General features: G+C 43.1%; 1 protein-coding gene across 6 annotated transcripts in view; it reads right to left on the reverse strand.

The window, feature by feature from the left end:
* Positions 1 to 20,751, reverse strand: part of PRKCB (protein kinase C beta) — a 330,403-nt gene that overhangs the window by 95,870 nt on the left and 213,782 nt on the right. For all 6 annotated transcript variants that reach the window (XM_042971551.1, XM_042971553.1, XM_042971550.1 and 3 more), the window contains 2 exons: positions 10,713 to 10,869; positions 9,380 to 9,514 (listed from right to left, as the gene is read on the reverse strand). In XM_042971551.1, coding sequence (XP_042827485.1) covers positions 9,380 to 9,514; positions 10,713 to 10,869 — 292 coding nt within the window. The remainder of the gene's footprint in view (positions 1 to 9,379; positions 9,515 to 10,712; positions 10,870 to 20,751) is intronic.

The raw sequence follows: 20,751 nt of genomic DNA on the forward strand, positions 1-20,751 counted from the left end.
TTCACAATTTTCATGATGACTTTTCCTCCACTCACAAACCTTCCTCAGCAGCTTCTAAAAATAGGAGGAGAGGTGATTCAAAGCAGAGGGGACTAGTTGAGCCTTTAGGCCTCCACGTTTAATATTCAATTACCTTCTTCCCAGTTTCCATTGAAATGACCAAAAGAAATGCAAACGTAGGAGAACAACTGTATCTTTGCTGGCAATCAAGGGTGCCATCCACACAGCAGAGACGTCTAGGAATTCCCACAAATTAAAGTCATAGTAAGAGAACATGAAGCAGTGGTTGGCAAACATTATTGGCCTTTGTGAATTTTCCTAGTCTAGATATTATGGTCAACTTGATGTTTTTCATTATATCATCTCTTTTTTAAATGATAAATACACTTCAAGAAGGAAGCCAATGGGTTACAAGTAAAGGAACTATAGAAGAGTAAATGTATGCAAATCAAAGTTACACAAGTCCTAGCAGATGGCCTGGCTTATCAGAGGCTCTGAGCCTAATGCCTGGACCTCTTTGTTAACATGAGAGTTCAGCCAGCAGCAAGAGTTAAAGAATGTTAAGGGTACGGCAACAATGTTAAGGGACTCTCTCTTTGTGGTTAATCTGAAAGTTTGAAGGAGCGCTGGCCAAAGAATTGTTTGGTCAGGGTACAACTCAGTATTACCAATGCCCAACCATGAGCCATCCAAACCGTGTACAGTCTAAGCCACTTTGGAAACTACAGATCAAGCTGTGACCAGTCAATGGGACCTCTGACTGAACCCCACTAACAACCTGGGCCAGACCACAGGGACTGGATGACAGTCACCAATTCTGGTCCATAGTCAGGAAGCATGGGATGCGTCAAAGTGCCCTGCTGTTTTCTGTAGACGGTGTGCTGTCACTATTGCCGCTGAACAAGGACGCTGTACCTGTAAGAAAAGGAAAGGAGGGATCCCTTCCAACTTGGAGTTGCACAAAACCAGCAGGGGAAAATGCCCCCTCTAGCGCAGGAAGGCTGCCTATTGGGTAGCTGTCTCCAGCAGTGGATCTCTCAAAAATAGCCACAGGGAACAGGATCACTGTTCTGACAAGGAAAAATTCCAAAAAATTCACAAGACCCCTTTCTCCCTTCATCTGAATTTGAAAAATTAGAACTGAGAAACTCATCATTCCTGTGCTCATCAGTCTACAAGGATGGGCAGATATAAAAAAATAACTGCATATATGAAAAACTCATTCAAATAAAGAGAAACAATGAGAAATCAGGTAAGTACCTCCCATGAAACAGAACTATTGCCAAAAGAGAGAAAATTCTAAAAAACACCTGTTTTGTACTTTCAATGAGATTCAAGAGGCTAAGTCATCTCTGAAAAGGGAACCATGGGAGATTAGAAAAGGCTACTTTCAAAAGAAAAATATAATTACTAAATTTAAAAATCCGCTGGAAACAATGAACACTAGAATGGATAATTCAGATAACAATTAGGAAATTAGAAGACAAACCTGAGAAATTTTTCTGGCAATTAAGGCTGATATTTATATATTGATTAGGGCTGAAGTGAATGCTTAATATACCATTAAGAAAAATTCAGGGCACGTGGGTGGCTCAGTCGGTTGAGCATCCAACTCTTGATTTTGGCTCAAGTCATGATCTCATAGTTTGTGAGATCGAGCCCCATGTCGGGCTCTGTGCTGACAGTGTGGGGCCTGCTTGAGATTCTTTCTCTCCCTCTCCCCCCCACCCCGACCCCACCCCACACTCTCTCTCTCTCCCTCTCTGTCTTAAAAATAAATACATAAACTTAAAAAAAAGAAAAATACATCTCACCAAAATTAACATACAACATGAAAGGAAGGAATATCACAACATATATACCAAGAAACACATATCATGATCCATCTTATATAAAAAGTTCTTATAATTCAATAAGAAAATGAGAGGCAAAAATCAGGACACAGCCATTTGTAAATACAAACAAATGGCAATATACAAATGAAACGATTCAACATAATTAGTAACAAAGTATGTATGATAATGAGTATTATATAAATATGTATAATTAGTAACAAAATATGTATAATCCTTGCATTATATCTTTGAAATTTACAATACCAGGTGTTGACAAGTGTGGGTGAGATGAGAAGCATCACACAGCACTGGTGAGAATGTAAATCGAAAAAAATTGCAGAACAGTTTGGCAAATGCTTTAATAATACATATGTTCTCAAAGCCATCAATTCCAGGATTAGAGATTCCTTAGGAAATAATGAAAGCTGTGCATAAAGGTTTTGCTGCAAGAATTTTTGCTGTAGAGTTATTTACATAGGTAAGCATTACACATCTTATAATAAGGAAATAATTCTGTAAGTGGAGGCAGATCTGTAGAATGGACCACAGAAAATGATGTTGCCCAAGATGAGTGATTTATAGGGAGAAGTGTTCATTACACATGGTTAGGTGAAAAATGCAAAAGCTGCTAAACACGATGTACAATAAGATTTCATTTTTGCTTCATACACACATACATGAGCACAGACACATGCACAATCACATGCACACAATACAGACACACAGAAAAGAACCTCTTAATCAATAGTGATTATTCCTGGGCAGTGGGATTCTGGATAATATTTTTTTTCTCTTATATATTTTTCTAATAATTATTCAATTTATAATAACCACTAACACTTACTGAGTGCTTACTATTCAGCAGACACTGGGCACTTCACTGATATTAATTATTTTAGTATTATAGCACTCCTATGACATAATCACCACTATTATCTCCAAATGAGGAAAGGAGTCAGAGAGGCAAAGTAAGTTGCCCAAGAGTGCACAGCGAGGAAATGATGGAGCACAGATGTTAACCCAGGAAGTCTGATTCCAAAGCCTTTTTGTTTTGGGTTTGTTTTTTTTTTTTTCAAAAGAAAAATAATAAGCCAAATGACATTATTAGTAACACCAAAAGAAAGCTTAAAGAACATAATTTTAAGGTAACAATGATATAATAGTTGTCTGAAGAAGGAGAAGAAGGAGAAGAAGGAGAAGGAGAAGGAGAAGGAGAAGGAGAAGGAGAAGGAGAAGGCGAAGGCGAAGGCGAAGGCGAAGGCGAAGGAGAAGAAGGAGAAGAAGGAGAAGAAGGAGAAGAAGGAGAAGAAGGAGAAGAAGGAGAAGAAGGAGAAGAAGAAGAAGGTTGAACCCTGTGCTGACAGCTCAGAGCCTGGAGCCTGCTTCAGATTCTATCTCTCTCTCTGCCCCTGCCCCACTCACACTCTGTGTCTCTCTCTCGAAAATAAACATTAAAATGTTTTTAAAAAGAAGAAGAAAAGGAAGAAGAAGAAGGAAAGAATGAAATAGGATGGAAAAAAACCCTCAGAATCAGAAACACCATGATGGAAATATGGCAATTATGACCATAAACATTAAAACGTCTCCCTAGGGAAAAGAAGAAAGACTTTCAGATTCAGGGTTTGTTTTGTTTTGTTTTGTTTTATGTCCAAGAACACACCGCTTGTTATACCAAACCAAAGGACTCAGATTAAGCAGAAGAAAACGCACAGGGTCCATGAGGTAAGCTGTATTCACCACTCTGCAACCAAAGGTGGCAGGTTAAAAGGTAAATCAGATGTCCTCATTCCTTGGCTTCTCAACTTACTCCTGTGGGCAGAAGACAAAGTTCCTAAAAGGCCCCCATGGTATCTGCCGAGCATTCCCCCCGATCCTGCCAGTCCTTGCCCCCCACCACTACCCCATTTTCAGATCCAGCTTCAGCCACATAGGTCACTTCTCTGCCCCTCAAGCCTGCTAGGGATGCTCCTGCCTCAGGGCCTTTGCACTTGCTGTTCTTGCCATCTGGGACAATCCCTTCCTAGACCTCCACATGTTCACTCCCTCACCCCCCCTTCAGGCCTTTGCCATATGTCACCTTTTCAGTGTGTCCTTTCCTGGGAACTGTATTAAATAAATCAGATTATCACCACTGCCTGGCATTCCCTATCCTTGTTTCTTGTTGACTTTTCTCTATAGCATTTGTCAGCCTCAAATGTGCTATTTTTTACTACTCATCTTTAAAAATTTTGTATATTGTTCTCCAGATAAAAAGAAAACTCTGTGAACACAAAGATTCTTGCCTGTTTGCTCACCAAACTCTCCTCAGTATATAGGTACTCGCGATGTATATCCACTGAAGAAATGTCAGCCACAAGGCAAAACCATGGGCAAAGAGTATCTATGGCAACAAACATAATTCAGTGTTGATAGAAGTCATTTTTGAAAATAAGTCTTGAAGAGTCATGTGGTCAGTGATGATGCCACACACATATAAGACCAAACCCATCAGATGAAATCAGATGTTTGAATAAATCATTACTGGGAGAACCTTAGAGAGCACAATACATTTTGGTCAGATGAAACAAATAAAAAAATAGGAAGGCATAAGAGATCTAGATATTATATTAAGATGGAATTAATAAACACTGAAATGCATGCCCTATGAGTAGTAAATATAATCTCTGTATTGAAATGTGAACATTTTTTTTTAATTTTTTTTTTAACGTTTATTTATTTTTGAGACAGAGCATGAACAGGAGAGGGGCAGAGAGAGAGGGAGACACAGAATGTGAAACAGGCTCCAGGCTCTGAGCTGTCAGCACAGAGCCCGACGCGGGGCTCGAACTCACGGACCGTGAGATCATGACCTGAGCCGAAGTCGGACGCTTAACCGACCGAGCCACCCAGGCACCCCGAAATGTGAACATTTAGCAACAATGAACTAAGCTAAATTGGAAAGAAAGAAAGGGGAAGGGTGGGGAGGGTACAGGCCGTATTCTCTGACCATAAAGTACCGTACTGTCATTTGACATTATTAATGAAAAACAAAACAAAAAGCTAGCGTCAGAGGTTTCCAAAATGCCTGAATAAAAGCACGCTTGAAACGAAATTAAAAACACAAGTGCAGACCTTGAACAAGCAACAAAGGCTGGAACTCAACATATCACGAGTTGGAGGAAATCTTGATTCTCTCTAATGCTTGTTCTTTATTCTTGAAGAGCGGAGTCAGTTCAGAGAGGAAAAATAAATTAGCGCAACGTTGAACTGAAATTCAAAGGCAACGACCCAACAAACCCACAGAAAACAAGAACAGCGAAACGCAGAATTGATATGTAAATCCCAGAGCTCCCTCTTTGCAGAAAAATAAACCACAGCAAAACAGAGGAACCTCTGGAGAACAAGGGGAAGGAAAGGAGACAGGAGAAACAAATAAAATTTAGAAACAAAGCAGCGGATCTGACGACAGATGCGGGGCTGGTGGCAAAGTGGCAGATGAGGGGCCTGAGGCTGGCACACCACATCTGGGAGCTCTCACAGCTGCTGCTGCTGTGTATCTGTCACATGGTCTTCAATCGCCACGCAACAGAAGAGTGGGGAGAGCTCAGTCCCCGCCAGATGGGGAAACTGAGTCTCCGAGACCAGACATAACTCACCCAAGATCACATGGGGACAAGAATGCGAATTTCTGGAATTTGATACATTTACAGCCAAGACACCAGCATAGATGTGTTGGCCCTGAATCTGAACAGGACTTTTATTTGCAAAAATCCCAAAGGAGATTTTATTTAGCAAAAGTTCCCTCCTCTAATTTCGTCGGCTTCACGATTCTCCTAGAAGGGGCATGAGGGGGGCTGGAATGATCTCTGATGGATGGAATCGTAACTGCTGAGAAGGCTATAGTGCAGAGAGGTGAAGTGCTACACCTGAAGTCACAAAGCATCCATCCCCTTAGGAGACCCAGGGTCCAAACCCACCCATCTACCCTCTAAGCCTCTGCCAATCCCAGTCCCAGCAGGTGGAATGTGGTGTGCATGAGCTTAGGCCCTGGCATCGTAAAGACCTGGGCCCAAATTCAAGCGCGTCACTTACAAGCTGTGTGTCCCTTCACACATTGCTCGACTACTCTGATCCCAGGAACGACGATGCACCCAGAACTGGCAGGACAGTTGAAGGATGATGAGGTGTACATGCGGGGATAGTTTGGACTTGGTCCTTCTGTCCTCCCTGTGCTCTGCTGTCTGTTTCCAGGGGGTCGATGGGGGCAGGCATGGGACCAAGGAAGGAGTGGCACCTGTGGGAGAGAGCCCTGCCCTGTGGGCCTTAAGAACCATGAGAAGAGAGCAAGGAGAGGGTAAAAGCAGAGGGGCTCTGCCCCACCTTCTCCCTGAGCCCTGGACACAGACCTACGTGGAGGGCCAAACGTCACAGGAGCAGCAGGCCGGGGAAACAGGGAGAAACCAGATGGCACTCCGGGTCCCCGTGCAGGAGACAGAGATGATGCTCCAAAGCCAGGGAAAGGACCCGTCCTGCCTCAGCGGGCACAGGTTCAGGGACCAGGTAGGATCGGCCGCTTCGTGGCAGTGAAGCCCAGAAGGTACCATATGCAGGATGGTCCCCTTCTCCTCGCCACCAGGAGGTCACAGAACCACGTAAGAAAGTCTGGGTGCATTATAGAAAATAAAGAAGCTATTATGGGTACCTGTGTATGACTTCAGGACATCTGGAAAGTGATCAGCACAGAGTCTGGCATCCAGTATGAGTCAATAAGTGGTAGCTATTGTTCTTGTAATTATTATTATTATATTCTCTCTCCTGTCTCACTTAGACCCCGTAGGGTTGTGCATCCTTTCTCTTTAACCTCTTTACTCCTGACTTAAAGAGAAAGGAACATGCAATCTGTCAGTAGTGACAATGGCAGCATGGGAAGTCAGATCAACCACATGCTAAGAAAAATTACCCAAGTTTTTGTCATGAATGGAGGTTGTTACTTTGTCAAATGCTTTTTCTTTTTTTGCATCTATGATCCTGTGGGTTTTATCGTTTCTCTTGTCGATGTGATGTATCACACTGATTGATTTGTGAATACTGAACTACCCTGGCATCCCTGGGGTATATCCCCCTTGATTATCGTGAATGATTTTTTTAATGGATTATTGGATTTGGTTTGCAAGTATTTTGCTGAGGATTTCCGCACCTTCGTTAAACTTGGGAAAATGGCAAAAAGATGGCAGTGTGACCTTTCACTGTCACGTGGGAGTATTTTCTAATTAATTCTCCTTCCTCACTTCTACTTATTAGTTGTTACTATTTTTTTTAATTTTTTTTAACGTTTATTTTTGAGACAGAGACAGAGCATGAACAGGGGAGGGTCTGAGAAAGAGGGAGACACAGAATCCGAAGCAGGCTCCAGGCTCTGAGCTGTCAGCACAGAGCCCGACGCGGGGCTTGAACTCACGAACCTCGAGATCATGACCTGAGCCGAAGTCGGACGCTTAACCAACTGAGCCACCCAGGCGCCCCAAGTGTTACTATTATTTAGTCTTGTTACTTATAAGCCACAGTCAAATAGGACCTAGATGGCCTCCCAACTCTGCAAAGATAGACACTAACTTCTAGAAGTTTTTTCCAGTCTGGAGCGCCTGGCTGGCTCAGTCAGACAAGCATGCAACTCTTCATCTCTCTGGGTTGTGAGCACCTCGGTGGCTCAGTCGGCTAAGTGTTCAACTCTTGATTTGGGCTTGGGTTGTGATCTCAGTCTGTGAGATCAAGCCCCACATTGGGCTCTGTCCTGAGTCTGGAGCCTGCTTGGGATTCTCTCTTGCCCTCTCTCTGCCCCTCTGCAGCTCAAGTGCTCTCCCTCTCTCTCTCTCCCCCTCTACCCACCCCCCAAAATAAATAAATAAATAGACCTAAAAAAATAAAACAAAATCTTAAAATATATATATAAAAAAGAAGTTCTTCCAGTCCGGTAGACGGATGCCCTCCGTGGTTGTGATTTCATTGCCCTGGTTACCAGCTAGTGTCACCGCTAATTTAACAACGTTATGTCAGCATTCCTGTGTCTCCTTGCATACCTGAATCAGCTTCTCAAAACTTCAGAATCAGCCATTCATCTTCCTGGCTTCCAATTTGTGAGCTAAGGAAAACTGTGACAAATGCTCATTATCTATTTTTTGAGAATTAATGTTGTTAACCATTTGTGAGCTGTGCTTGAACACACCTTATTACTACTATTCTTTTTAAAAAAAATTTTTTTACGTTTATTTTATTATTGAGAGACAGAGTGAGACAGAGCATGAGCATGGGAGGGCAGAGAGAGGAGGAGACACAGAATCCGAAGCAGGCTCCAGGCCCTGAGCCGTCAGCACAGAGCCCAACGCGGGGCTCAAACCCACAAACCGTGAGATCATGACCTGAGCTGAAGTCGGATGACCAACCGACTGAGCCACCCAGGCGCCCCTACTATTCTTACTTTTATACACACTTAGCTTCTGTCCTCCTTCACAATCAATAATAATTGATTATTAGTTATTCCTGACATTTCCTCTTCTCTTCCCTTCCAGAAGCTAAGCTCCATGAGGGCGTGTTTGTCTTATACCTGACGGATCTCTAGTGACCCAAACGGAATACAGACTCAGTATCTATTTGGATAAAAGTCTACAATAAGGAGGACAGACAGGGAAGTTGTAAGGTGAACAATGGGAAGAGAGTGGAGTCCAGATGCTACATTCTCTTTCTTCCTACACCGGTTGGATTCTTATTCTCTTGCACTTGTAACTGAAAAAGCCCTGAATGAAGGCATTCAGAAAGGAGACCATTTCTCTTAAAGAGATAAGAGCATCCACTAACCCCTGCTTTGCCCAAAGCTATGGTGCCAGGTTAGACTATGTATTCTGACTCCTTTCCTCAGATGATAGAGAAACTGTTGCCCAGAGGGCTTACCCAGCCTCTTTGCTGGGAATATGGGAGCAAGGATTTTTTTTTGCCATAAGAAGGGAACAAAAGAGACCATTACAGCCTCTTCCCAGTACCTCTGTGGCCAGGCTTGGTAGGCGGGCCCAATGGAGTAGTATCTTCTTACAAAACCAGAATCTGACAGTGGACTGCAAATATCTTTAGGGTATATCGTGAGAGCCACTTTAGCACCCATGGGGCCAGCCAAGACATAGAACTGCGTCAAGTAGGACAGACAGAAAACAATAGAATAGTGAAGACTATAGCAAACAGAAAATCCGTGTCCTGTCTGGAGGGGGCATTAACGACTCACCTGTTCTCAACCGTTGCCTTCTAGGCCCAGTCGTCCAGGTATTTCTGGTTTTGCAAGCCAGAAGTCCAGACTTCTATGGAAAGTGTTCTGATTTTGAAAATACTAGCGAGTGATTTTTTTTTTTTTTAAGCACGAGGACCAAATAAAACATATATGTGAGGTAGGTCCAATCTACCGGCCATCACTCTGTGACTCTGCCTTCGTATTTCATTTTAGGAGGAAAAGGAAAACATACTTGTTCCCACGTTCGATGGACCAAGCTGTATGGTAGCTTTCAAAGCAAAATCCTCCTTACCAGCCATCAACACCAGCTTTCTGCAGTTCGGAAATCCCAAACGACAAAGATCCCATGAAGTCGTTCCTGCTGGTCAGATCCCAATCCCAAATCTCTACAGACAGCCTTCTGTCTTTGTCCGATTCTTTCAGTTGGCTGCAAAGGGAAAGAAGAGAGAAGTCAGTGGAGGTCACAGTGATTTTGCAAGCAGATGAAATGTTTAAGAGGACAAGGCCCCCGAAGGCAGGAATTTTTAAAGAGTACAAGATATTGCAAGAAACGTATTCTCTTTCCAATCCCAGACAAGATCCCCAAGGAGGGAGAGGCTTTGCCAGTTTGCCAGGCTGTGGCTTAACCGAGCAGAGGACCTAGGCCAGCTCTGACAGAAACAGTTCTAGCTACTCCTGCTGCCTTATGTCTTAATAGGGCTCGTGGTGTTCAGGAAACCCTGCTGCCACAGTCACTCTAAGAAATGCGGATATCAATTATATAATTGCGCGAGTGTTTGCACACGCGTGAGTTCGCATGAGGCTGAGGATGTGTACAGAGGAAAAAGTCTCGTTGGTGCTGGTCAGGGCCAATGGTTCTGAGGTGCGTCCTTGAATGAGGCTGAGATGGGCCCCCAGTTTTGCCCTGAGAGAGGAGCGAGGGGATGGCGTTCCCCCAAGCAGTCATGCTTTGGGCCCACAGTCCCGGCGAGTCAGACTGTTGGAAGCCGAATCCCCCTCAACCCCATATCTTCTGGGGGGACTCTGGCCACATTCTTTAGCCTCCTCAAGCACCATTGGTTATTGGGGATGAAATTGCCAATGGAGTTAGATCATTGAATATCGTGCTTTTTATAACCACGATATGTTCAATAAATATCGGTTCACGTAACTAACACTCGTGGGCCCAAATGCATCAAAGAGTGGCCCCAGGTTCTTGGAGCACTAGCCAGGGAAGACCCACCATGGAAGCTAGCAGAGAACTCCCAGCAGGCTGCAGCCTCAGCACATGCATATCTACAAACTGAGTCCTAGAGGGGTTATCACCACACCCTATGGGTTATGTCCCGCTGTTCACAGAGACCACTTCTCCCACAACTTGCCTTCACCTAGCAACACATCACACTATTTTCTATCCCACCCACTCCCCACACCACAGACATTCTCAACTCTATTAAAAAAAATAAGTTCCAATTTTTACTTGGCTTGCAATGCAAAAATGCATATGGAGGGGGAGGAAGAGAAGGGAGGTGGGGGAGAGGGAGAGAGGGCAGGAGGGAAGGGAGGAATGAAATGGAAGCTAGGAGAGGCACTCCCCGATCTCAGGTGGCCCACCACCCGCGCTGGGCATAATAATTTTAACTCACAATCTGAATGTCTCATTCCACTCGGGGTTGAGGGAGCATTTGATGGTTTTGGTCTTCTGCTTGCTCTCGCTCTTGGGGTCAGGAATCAGTTTCAGTTTCACATAAGGGTCTGACAAGCCATTGGGGTCCATAGGTACAAGGTTTTTAGCATCTCTTACTGGAAACAGAAAACGCAGTTTCAGCATTAATAGCCCCAAAATGTTTTTGCATCAACCAGTGAGGGTTGTAGAACGTCCGGAAGAGTCCTTAGCATCACACTTACTTACTGGGAGGTGTAACTTATCAACATCGATAGCTAAGAAGCATACAAAGTGAGATAAACTGGTAAGATGTGGCCTCTGCTGCATATTGGTTCCAAACTGATTTCTGACTTTCATACTCCTCTACCCACTGTGCCTCCGAGATTAGTTGTACGTTCTCTAAGCTTGCTTTCCACAAAGCCAACAAGAGAGATTGGCTTCTTTCATGGAGCATGTCTTCAAGGTTCATCCATGTTGTAACATGTTTCAGTACTTAATTCATGGATGAAGATCATCCCCTTGTGTGGATAGATCAAATTTTGTTTATCCATTCATTGGTTGAACATTTAGATTGTTTCCACTTTTTGGCTATTGTGAGTAGTGAAGCTATGAACATCTGTGTACTCTGCCCTAAAAGGTCACAAGTTGTATGGTTGCATTTATATGAAATATCCAGAACAGGTAAATCCACAGATACAGAAAGCAGACCAGTGTCTGCCAGGAGCTGGTGGGTAGGGGGAATGGGAATTGACTATTTAATGGGTGAGGGGTTTCCTTTACTAGTGATAAAGCTTCTTGAAACTAGATACAGGTGATGGTTATACAGCCCCGTGAATGTACTAAATGCCACTGAACTATATGCTTTAAAATGGCTAATGTGGGATACCCAGGTGGCTCAGTTAGTTAAGCGTCTGACTCTTGATTTCAGCTCAGGTCACGGTCTCATAGTTCACGAGATTGAGCCCTGTATCAGGCTCTGCACTGATGGTGCAGAGCCTGCTTGGGATTCTCTCTCTCCCTCTTTTTCTCTCTCTGCCCCTCCCCTGCTCATGCTCACTTGCTCTCTCTCTCTCTCTCTCAAAATAAATAAATAAACTTTTAAAAAATGGTTAATGGTTAATTTTATGTTACATGAATTTTACCTGGATTCAAAAAGCAAAAGCTAAAAAAGAAAGAGTTGCCCTCCAAACCAAGGTGCACCTGTCATCCCCAGACAGCCCAGAGAGAAGGCTGGAAAAATATCACAGCATTACAGGTAGACTTCACCCTCAATGAAGAACACCCTGAGTAAAGGAGGCTGTAAGACCAGCTTAAAGAAGAAAGGAATCAGAGGGTCAGTAGTGTAGACACAACTAGCGACAGGAAGGACGAGGTGGAGTAAGACATCAACTTACAGAAACAGGAAGAGGTTAGCTAGGAGTCAATTTGAAAGTCAGTAATGTAGGTAGCCAAGAGAAGGAGACAGGAAAATGGGAGTTGTGCAGATCTTAAGGATACAGTGCCAACCATCTGACTTATGATAGAAAAATCCAAAGTATTATATTAGCAGATTGAATCAAGCAATGTAACAGAAGGCTAATATAGAATGACTCCTACCAGGAATGCAAAGATGGTTCAATCTTAGAAAAATCTATTATTAAATTTTTTTTTTCATTATATGTATAGGTCAAAGGAGCAAACCATAGGATCACTGCAATTAGCTAGAGATAGCAGGAAATTTTCTTCACATGATAAAGGCTATCTGCAATAATAGCTCCATAGTTAATGATAAATGCAGCCCCATTAAAGTCTGGAATGAGACAGACATTCATTACCACAGCTATTATTTGACATTTTTTCCTAAGTGTTCTGTAAGTGCAATAATACAATAGAAACAGAATATTGGAAAGTAGGGGATAGAGCACCCCCTCATCTCTTATCACCTTTGCTTCTACCCTATTACAGTCACCTCCTCCCTGAAGTTTATCATCCCAGAAATTACACCACTTTCCCAGTCTCTGTTTCGTGTACCCTGCAATCCTATGCTCCTTCCTGTTTTTCCACTTCATTAACCCTAGTACTCCACTGCAACAAGTCTTATACCACCAGTCTGTTGAGCCAATATTATTTTTAATTTGTTTTAAGAGAGAGAGAGCAGTGGAAGAGAGAGAATCTTAAGCAAGCTCCATGCTCAGCAATGTTCATTCTCAGGTTGTTCAATCCCACAACCCTGGGATCAGGACTGAGCAGAAATCAAGTCAGACACTCAACCAGCTGAGCCACCCAGGTGCCCCTGAGCCAATATATACTTAGCCTGTTTCTCCTCCCTATTCCCTCTTGCCTTTACTTAATTCACCTCCAGCCTAGAGTTCATAGTGCATTATAATCACTCTCTTGGAAACACCCAAAACTCGCTTGCTTGTGCCTCTTTCTTTCCATTTTATTTATCTGGAAACAAAAAACACAAACAAACAAAAAACCCAGCACTACTTAAATTCAAAGATCTTTCCTTTATTTTCCTACAACCAAGCTGCAGACCATTGCTGCTGTGAGTGGAGGTAATGACATCTGACTTGTCTAAGAGTATATCGCTAGTAACGGGTTAGGACCGAATAAATGAGATGGAAAGGGGGCTGGGAGGACTTCCGGGGGAGTGACAAAGGGCCCCAGGACACAAGCTGTAAGTTATTCTGCATGGATGCATTTCTGCACTCCAGCATATGGCCTTTGCTTCCACTTATCCACAGGCTGAATTCTCACTCCATCTCATCCTCATGCAGGTTGTACCTCATTCTTGCACCCAAAGCAAGAACTTTTCCTCTTTGACTTCGACTCAGTGAAGGTCAATAAGCAGGTCCCCACGAGGCATTAAGAATTCTGCTAGGCACTGGGGACATGGGGACACAGGGACAACATCGGATGTCGATCCTGTCCCCAAGGAATATAGAAAAACAAATGTATTCAAAGTATAGCTGATTGCTAACGAGTCGGTAGCCAGGTCACATAGTGTGGTGGAGACAGGCTACAGTATGTCAGGGTCTTGCCTAGAAGCTACTTTACATTTCAGAACCATTCAATCGGATGCAGAATATACACATTTAGCAAAAAACCTGGCACCCGAGGAATGGTCAATAAATGCCAGCTATTGCACTGCTATTTTAGTGTTATTATGCCTCATATTCAGTGTCTTCTCTTATTGTATTTGTCCATTTTCATTATGAAGACTTAACCATTTCCAAATGGACTGATATCAAACAGCACCACTTCTGGAGTTTTTTCTTTGCGAAAGATGCATCTGAGCTTTCCACGTGAACCTCTCCAGAGCGCTGCTCAAACCTTAGTGTACAGAAGAGTCACCGACAGGGCTTGTGAGACACATATCCCCGAGACCCACTCCTACAGATGGATTCTGATTCAGTGAGTCTGGAGTGAGAGCTGCTCATTTGTTTTTCTAACACGTTCCCAGGTGATGCTGCTGCGGGTGGTCCATACAGCACACAGGAAGTAAAGCTTTTCTAGAGGATATAATTTCTTCAGATCCCCATGCATTTTCCCCATCGAATATAATCTCCAACTGTTACTTCTTCTCATTTATGGAGCCTTCCAGGGAAAATAGCATACACCAGTTTCCAGGCTGGGATCTTGTAATGCCGCATCTATCACATAGGGAGCTGCATAAAAATCTGATCTGAGACGCCGTGAAGCGCCAGAAACTTGTCTGTCTGGTTGATTGGCAATATATATGCAAGTGCGAACAGCTCACTTCTCTTCTCTCCTCCAAGGCCGACACCCCTGTCCCTCACTCTCTGTTTCATGAACTGACACCAAAGGACCATTGCCAGAATGTTCTTCTATTGTAAGTTTACAACTTCACAGCTCTTTCCAGAACAAGTGTGTGCTGTATTCTTGAGCCAATCTCACAGTTAACAGTTTAAGAATGACCTCTCCTTGGGCATCTACTTCTGCCGAACCCAACATCTGTGATAGTGATATGACTGTACCTCTTCCCCAGACCTTATAGATCCTTTCTTCCCCTTGCGTCCTTTTGGGTTGATCCTCTACTGAAGAGGTCAGAACTCTCTGTGGAAAAGAATGGAGTGGAACTGATTCTGGGGCTGTGGCATTCACATCTCAAGAGCCCTAACTACTAAAACCATCATATTATGAGCTGTTGACAGTAGCTGCGGGCTAACAGCCAGAGGCCTGTCCCTCCTGAAGCTTTTCAAAGTAGAGTCCTGTTTCCCAGCCACAATGTATTGAGGAAGCAAATCTCTCTAGACCACACTTGGCGAGACTGACTTTGATTTTTCTTGATAAATGTTTCTTTACTATCTTTGTTGATATCTAGCCAGCCCAGATGGTACAAAATGCTTCACACAAAGCAGAAATAGCAACCTTCCCCCCTGGTGGAAGTTTGCTAAATGTACAGAAGAAAAGTGTCCTGATCCAGAGAACACTGCTCGTCTTGGACATGAAGCAGGTCGGCAGGGGGTGTGGGGTGGGGAGGGAAGGTCTGGCTGTTTCCATCAAAGGGTCTTCAGAGCAAAGGAGGCCTTCTGCATTCTGGTGGAAGCTACCTAAGACAGTGCTGAGTCCATAAAAAAACAGCACTACTGTTAACTATTTTCCTAAGAATTGTTCTTCAACCAAGAACTTTCCTACTCTTTCCCCTGACCCTCCCCCCACCCAAAATACAACTCTCTATTGGAAAAGTCTGAATAATTGTGCTGCTTTAAAGCCTCTATCTCACACTGTGGGAGATAAGCAGGAGCTTCTCTTCATCAACTCCTTTAAAAGGCACTTCCTTCAACATTATGAGTCCTCACTTGTCCTCCCTGTGTGCCCTTACAACAGTTCTTGAAAGTACTGCCCACTATGATGACAGCACAGAGGAGGAAATACTGAGTGCCCCTCCACAGGGGAAGCATAGATAATCCATAGCACAGTCATACTGTGAAATCCTGTGCACAGGTTAATAACATGAACTAACTATATGCGTTAACACGTTGAACAAAATGGCAAGGTGAAGAGACATGATCACAGTGTAAAGCTTCTTTTTTTTTTTTTTAAGAAAAATGTCTGCGCCCACCAGTGGTTCAGTTGTGGAAAGGTGGATCTCTGCTGTGAGTCACATAATAGCATTGGGTCAATGTTATATTTCCTGGTTTGGATAACAGTACCATATGCCCATGTAAGAGGATGCTTTCGTTCCTGGGAAATACACACTCAGATATTTGGGGCCAAGGGAACCATGACTCCAACTTACTCTCAGATGGTTCAGAAAAAAATATGTACATTGATAAAAAATATTTACTAGAATGATAAACCAAATGGGGCAAGATATAAACGACTGGTAAATCAGGTAAAGAGTATACAGATGTTCCTTGTACTAGTCTCACAACTTTTCTGTCATTTTGAGATTATGGCAAAATAAAGGATTTGAAAGACAGGGCCCTCCAAATCTTCAAGGGAGAGGTACAATAAAATACATTTTCTGATGAGCACCAGGTGATGTATGGAAGTGTTGAGTCACTATATCATATGCCAGAACCTAATAATACGACACTGTATGTTAGCTGACTGGAATTAAAATAAAAACTTAAAAAAAAAAACCAACCACGACCCAGCAATTGCACTACTAGGCACTTATCCATGGGATACAGGTGCGCTGTTTTGAAGGGACACATGCACCCCCATGTTTATAGCAGCACTATCAACAATAGCCAAAGTATGGAAAGAGCCCAAATGTCCATCGATGGATGAATGGATAAAGAAGATGTGGTGTGTGTGTGTGTGTGTGTGTGTGTGTGTGTGTGTGTGTATGTGTGTGTGTATATATATATATACACACACACACACATATATATACACACACACACACACACACACACACACACACATATATATATATACATACACACACACACACACACATATAAAATGGAGTATGACTTGGCAATCAAAAAGAATGAAATCTTGCCATTTGCAACTACATGGATGGAACTGGAGGATATTATGCTAAGTGAAATTAGTCAGTCAGAGAAAGACAAAAATCATATGACTTCACTCCTATGAGGACTTTAAGACACAAAACAGATAAACACAAGTGAACGGAAGCAAAAATAATATAAAAACAGGGAGGGGGACAAAACAGAAGAGACTCATAAATATGGAGAACAAACTGAGGGTTACTGAAGGGGTTGTGGGAGGGGGGGATGGGCTAAATGGGTAAGGGGCATTAAGGAATCTACTCCTGAAATCATTGTTGCACTCTATGCCAACTAATTTGGATGTACATTTTAAAAAATTAAAAATAAAATTAAAAAAAAAGACAAACAACAACAACAAATTTTCCACAAAGTCGTGTATGAATTTAAATATCTAGATAAGAACCTGGAAGGATATACCCAAAATTTACTTAATGTAATGATTATATGTGAGGAAGAGGGGGAAAAAACCTGGTTTGGGGGTTGTGGGCAAAACAGATTTCAGCCTTGTCTGTCACATTCTGAATTTATCACAAAGAGAAAGCATTTTGGTATTAATAGCATTTTTTAAACTAAATTAAAAAAAAAAAAAACACACACAACTCGGTTGTGCACTTCCGGCCTCCAAGAACCCACCACTCCGGCCTTCAGAGACCCCATCCTTGTTCCCCAAGACCACACAGCAATTTGGGTCGGCAGAGTGAGGCTCACAAACTCGTGGTTTGAATCACAGAACCTTTGGTGAACCATGCACAGACACAGGATGACCTCACTGAGATCAGATGGACCCCCTCAGCACCTACCCCAGGAGGAATGGAGCAGAGAAACAAAACAGGTAAAAAACAAAAACAAAAACAAAACAAATGCAGAGCCCATTTTTTGCTATCCTGCCCCACCCCTCTCCTATTCCAGTGACCCCCTGGTGGCTGACAGTTTACCTGGGCCTTTGGTTAACCCCAAATCCCTCCCCATTTCCCTGCCACACTGTCTCAAGTTGCAAGCTTCTTTGGCCTTTGCTCTGAAGTCTACCCCTGGATCTGTGTCCCTTTGATTCCCGTTCACTTATTACTTCCTCTAACCCCAAGGTTAGAGGCTGTGGCTTTTGTGAGCCCTGGATCCATCAGAATCCTCCTCCCATAGGTATCTTAACTGGCCATCCCCTGTGGCCTCATCTGATGGGTTCTAACAGGTAAGCAAGCAAACCTGGGGTCTTCGGGCAGCACACATGCAGCATCTAAGTCACCCCACGTGCGTCGTGGCCAAGGGCTCCCGGAACAGCTGACTTCCTGTCACTGCTGGCAGGGGCACAGTTATCACACATCTTATTATCTGTGTTGAGACAGACTTCCTGCTGGGACCGTCACAGTGTCTGTCTAGAAGAGAGCCTGTCAAGCCATGGCAAGTGAGATCAGGGTGGAGCATTATTGCCAATGAAATCAGGAACTAAATTAGCCATGCTCAGACTTTGGAGTCAGACACATCCAGGTTTGAATCCTGCCTCTGCCATGACTCTCATTAACTGGGTGACCTTGGTTAAAAGGCTTCTCTGAGCCTTGGTTCCCGTGTCTCCAAAATGCTGGTAAAACCACAGACAACTCAGCGGGCTGTTGGATAATAGCTAGGGCAACATTCATCCCAACTTGCCCAGGACAGCCTCAGTGTATACCTGTTATCCCTTTACTCTCAAAGTGAACTCTAGTTTGGACAATGGATTTGATGGTGACTGTAAATTCGGAGGACAGCAGTGTTAGGGCAGAATGTAGAGTACGCGACAGAGGCTCAACAAATGTTGATTTCCCTTTCTCCTTGGGGAAAATTCAAATCAAATTATGTAACTATCAAATTATAATCAAATTATATCTCTGGCCTAGGAGAATATCCCTCCACTGCAATGTTCATACAAATGAATCTGGAGGAGGTACTAAGAGAGCAACAGGTAATCTGAAACCAGATGTGACACATCTACTTGGAAGCTTCCTGTTATGACTTGCCTCTCCATTCCGATCCAGCCACCTGGAGCCTCACGTGGAATGTTTTGTCGATCTCATTGAACCCTCTGATACCTCAACTCTTTCCTTTGCTCTGCTCCATCTATGCACCGCTATGGTATGACTTCTTTTCTGACCTTGCCCATATAGAGAAACCTTCCAGTCACTCTGGCCAGGGACTTCCCCATCTTCACCACATCTAGTCTTTGCAACAGCATCCTCTCTGCATCCCTCAGACCATCCGTGACACACGGCGTAGAGAGTGTTCCTGGAAAAAGCATCCTACGTGGGGCTTGGTACCACCATACACGCACACTCCTCGTCTCCAACCACAACTTGGTCTTCCACACTTCCTGTCTGCCCTATGGGGTGTCCCTAATCAACTGTCTGTCCCATTCTCTGCAGAAACATTAGGAATTCCCATTTTTTTAATGTTTGTTTGTTTATTTAGTTATTTAATTATTTTTGAGAGAGAGAAAGAGAGAGAGAACACAAGTGGGGGAGGGACAGAGAGAGGGAGACACAGAATCTGAAGCAGGCTTCAGGCTCTGAGCTGTCAGCATAGAACCCAATGTGGGGCTTGAACTCATGAACTGTAAGATCATGACCTGAACTGAAGTTGGGCGCTCAACCAACTAAGCCACGCAGGTGCCCCAGAGGAGTTCCCATTTTTAAGGCTCTCATCAGATTCCCATTCCTTCTCATTCACTTGATGATCTTCTGTTCCCTATGTTTGTGTCATGGATTTCTAGTTCCATTATGGAAATGTGGGCTGAGTAATTTGTGGGCATTGGTGGGGGGGCAGGATTTAATGAGGTTTCCCTTGAAAGTTAACATATTACCAACTTGTGCATACCACAAGATTGTCTCATTAGAGGGTACAGGCTTCAAGATAGAAATAATTAGTAATGACTCTAATTATATTATTTAAAGTCACCTATATCCATATTTTTTTAACCTGTTTTATGTGCCAGAGCCTGGCAAAGTATGTTTAAAACCCTCTAACAAGAGGTATTTTTTTCTGTACATTTCTTTGTTCATTTCTACTGGTTTTTGCTTTATGTATTTTGACCCTATGTTATCTGAGATACATCACCACTTCTCAGTCTTAGAGTTTACCTTGCACAATTAAAATATGCTTTGTGTACAGTTTATTATTTGTCTTGAACCCTACTTTGAATACAGGTGCTTTTCCTTTGCCCTGGCCTTTTCTCCAGGAACATCTGATACCCTTTTACCTCTGGATAAATATTGTTTGTCCTCTACATCTATCACTTTTTCATGATTGTATTCATTTCTTTGTCTCCTTCCTCCACCCTCTAGGAGCGATCCTTAAAATTTGTTTCCATATTACTGATTATATTTTATGCAGTAGGCATTCCTGCATTCACTGTTTCTATGCATTTTAATTTATTGTTTTAAATTACTTGGTATCATAACATATCCTTTTTGTTTATGCCTTCTTCTTGACCAGCTCCTTTTTCATTTCAGTCTATTGATTTATTCCCTCCTGCCCTCCTTCCCTTCCTCCCTCCCTCTCTCTCTCTCTCCCTCCCTCCCTCCCTCTCTTCCTCCTTCCTCCTTCCCGCCTATGGTATTTATTTAGTTTTTTAAACTGGCATTCAGTAAAACTGACTTTTTCTTTTGATATATAGTCCTGTGAATTTTAACACATGTATAGATTCATGTAACCAGCATCCAACCAGGATACAGTTCTGTCAACCCCTAAAAAATCCCTTGTGCTGCCATCTGTGGTCACAACCTCCACCAACTCTCAGTGCCTGGCAGCTACTGATCTGTTTCCCATCACTATGGTTTTATATTTTCAAGAATGGTACACGGGCGCCTGGGTGGCTCAGTCAGTTAAATTTCCGACTCTTGATTTCAGCTCAGGTCATGATCCCAGGGTCATGGGATCAAGTCCTGCATCAGGCTCTTTGCTGAGTGTGGAGCCTGTTTGAGAGTCTCTCCCTCTTTCCCTCTCCTCCTCTCCCCTGCTTGGACTCTCTTTCTCTCTAAAAATAAAATTTAAAAAAAAGGTATATAAATGGAATCATATAGTATG

This window comes from Panthera tigris, chromosome E3, assembly GCF_018350195.1.
Source record: "Panthera tigris isolate Pti1 chromosome E3, P.tigris_Pti1_mat1.1, whole genome shotgun sequence".
In the NCBI taxonomy this organism is placed as follows: Eukaryota; Metazoa; Chordata; class Mammalia; order Carnivora; family Felidae; genus Panthera; species Panthera tigris.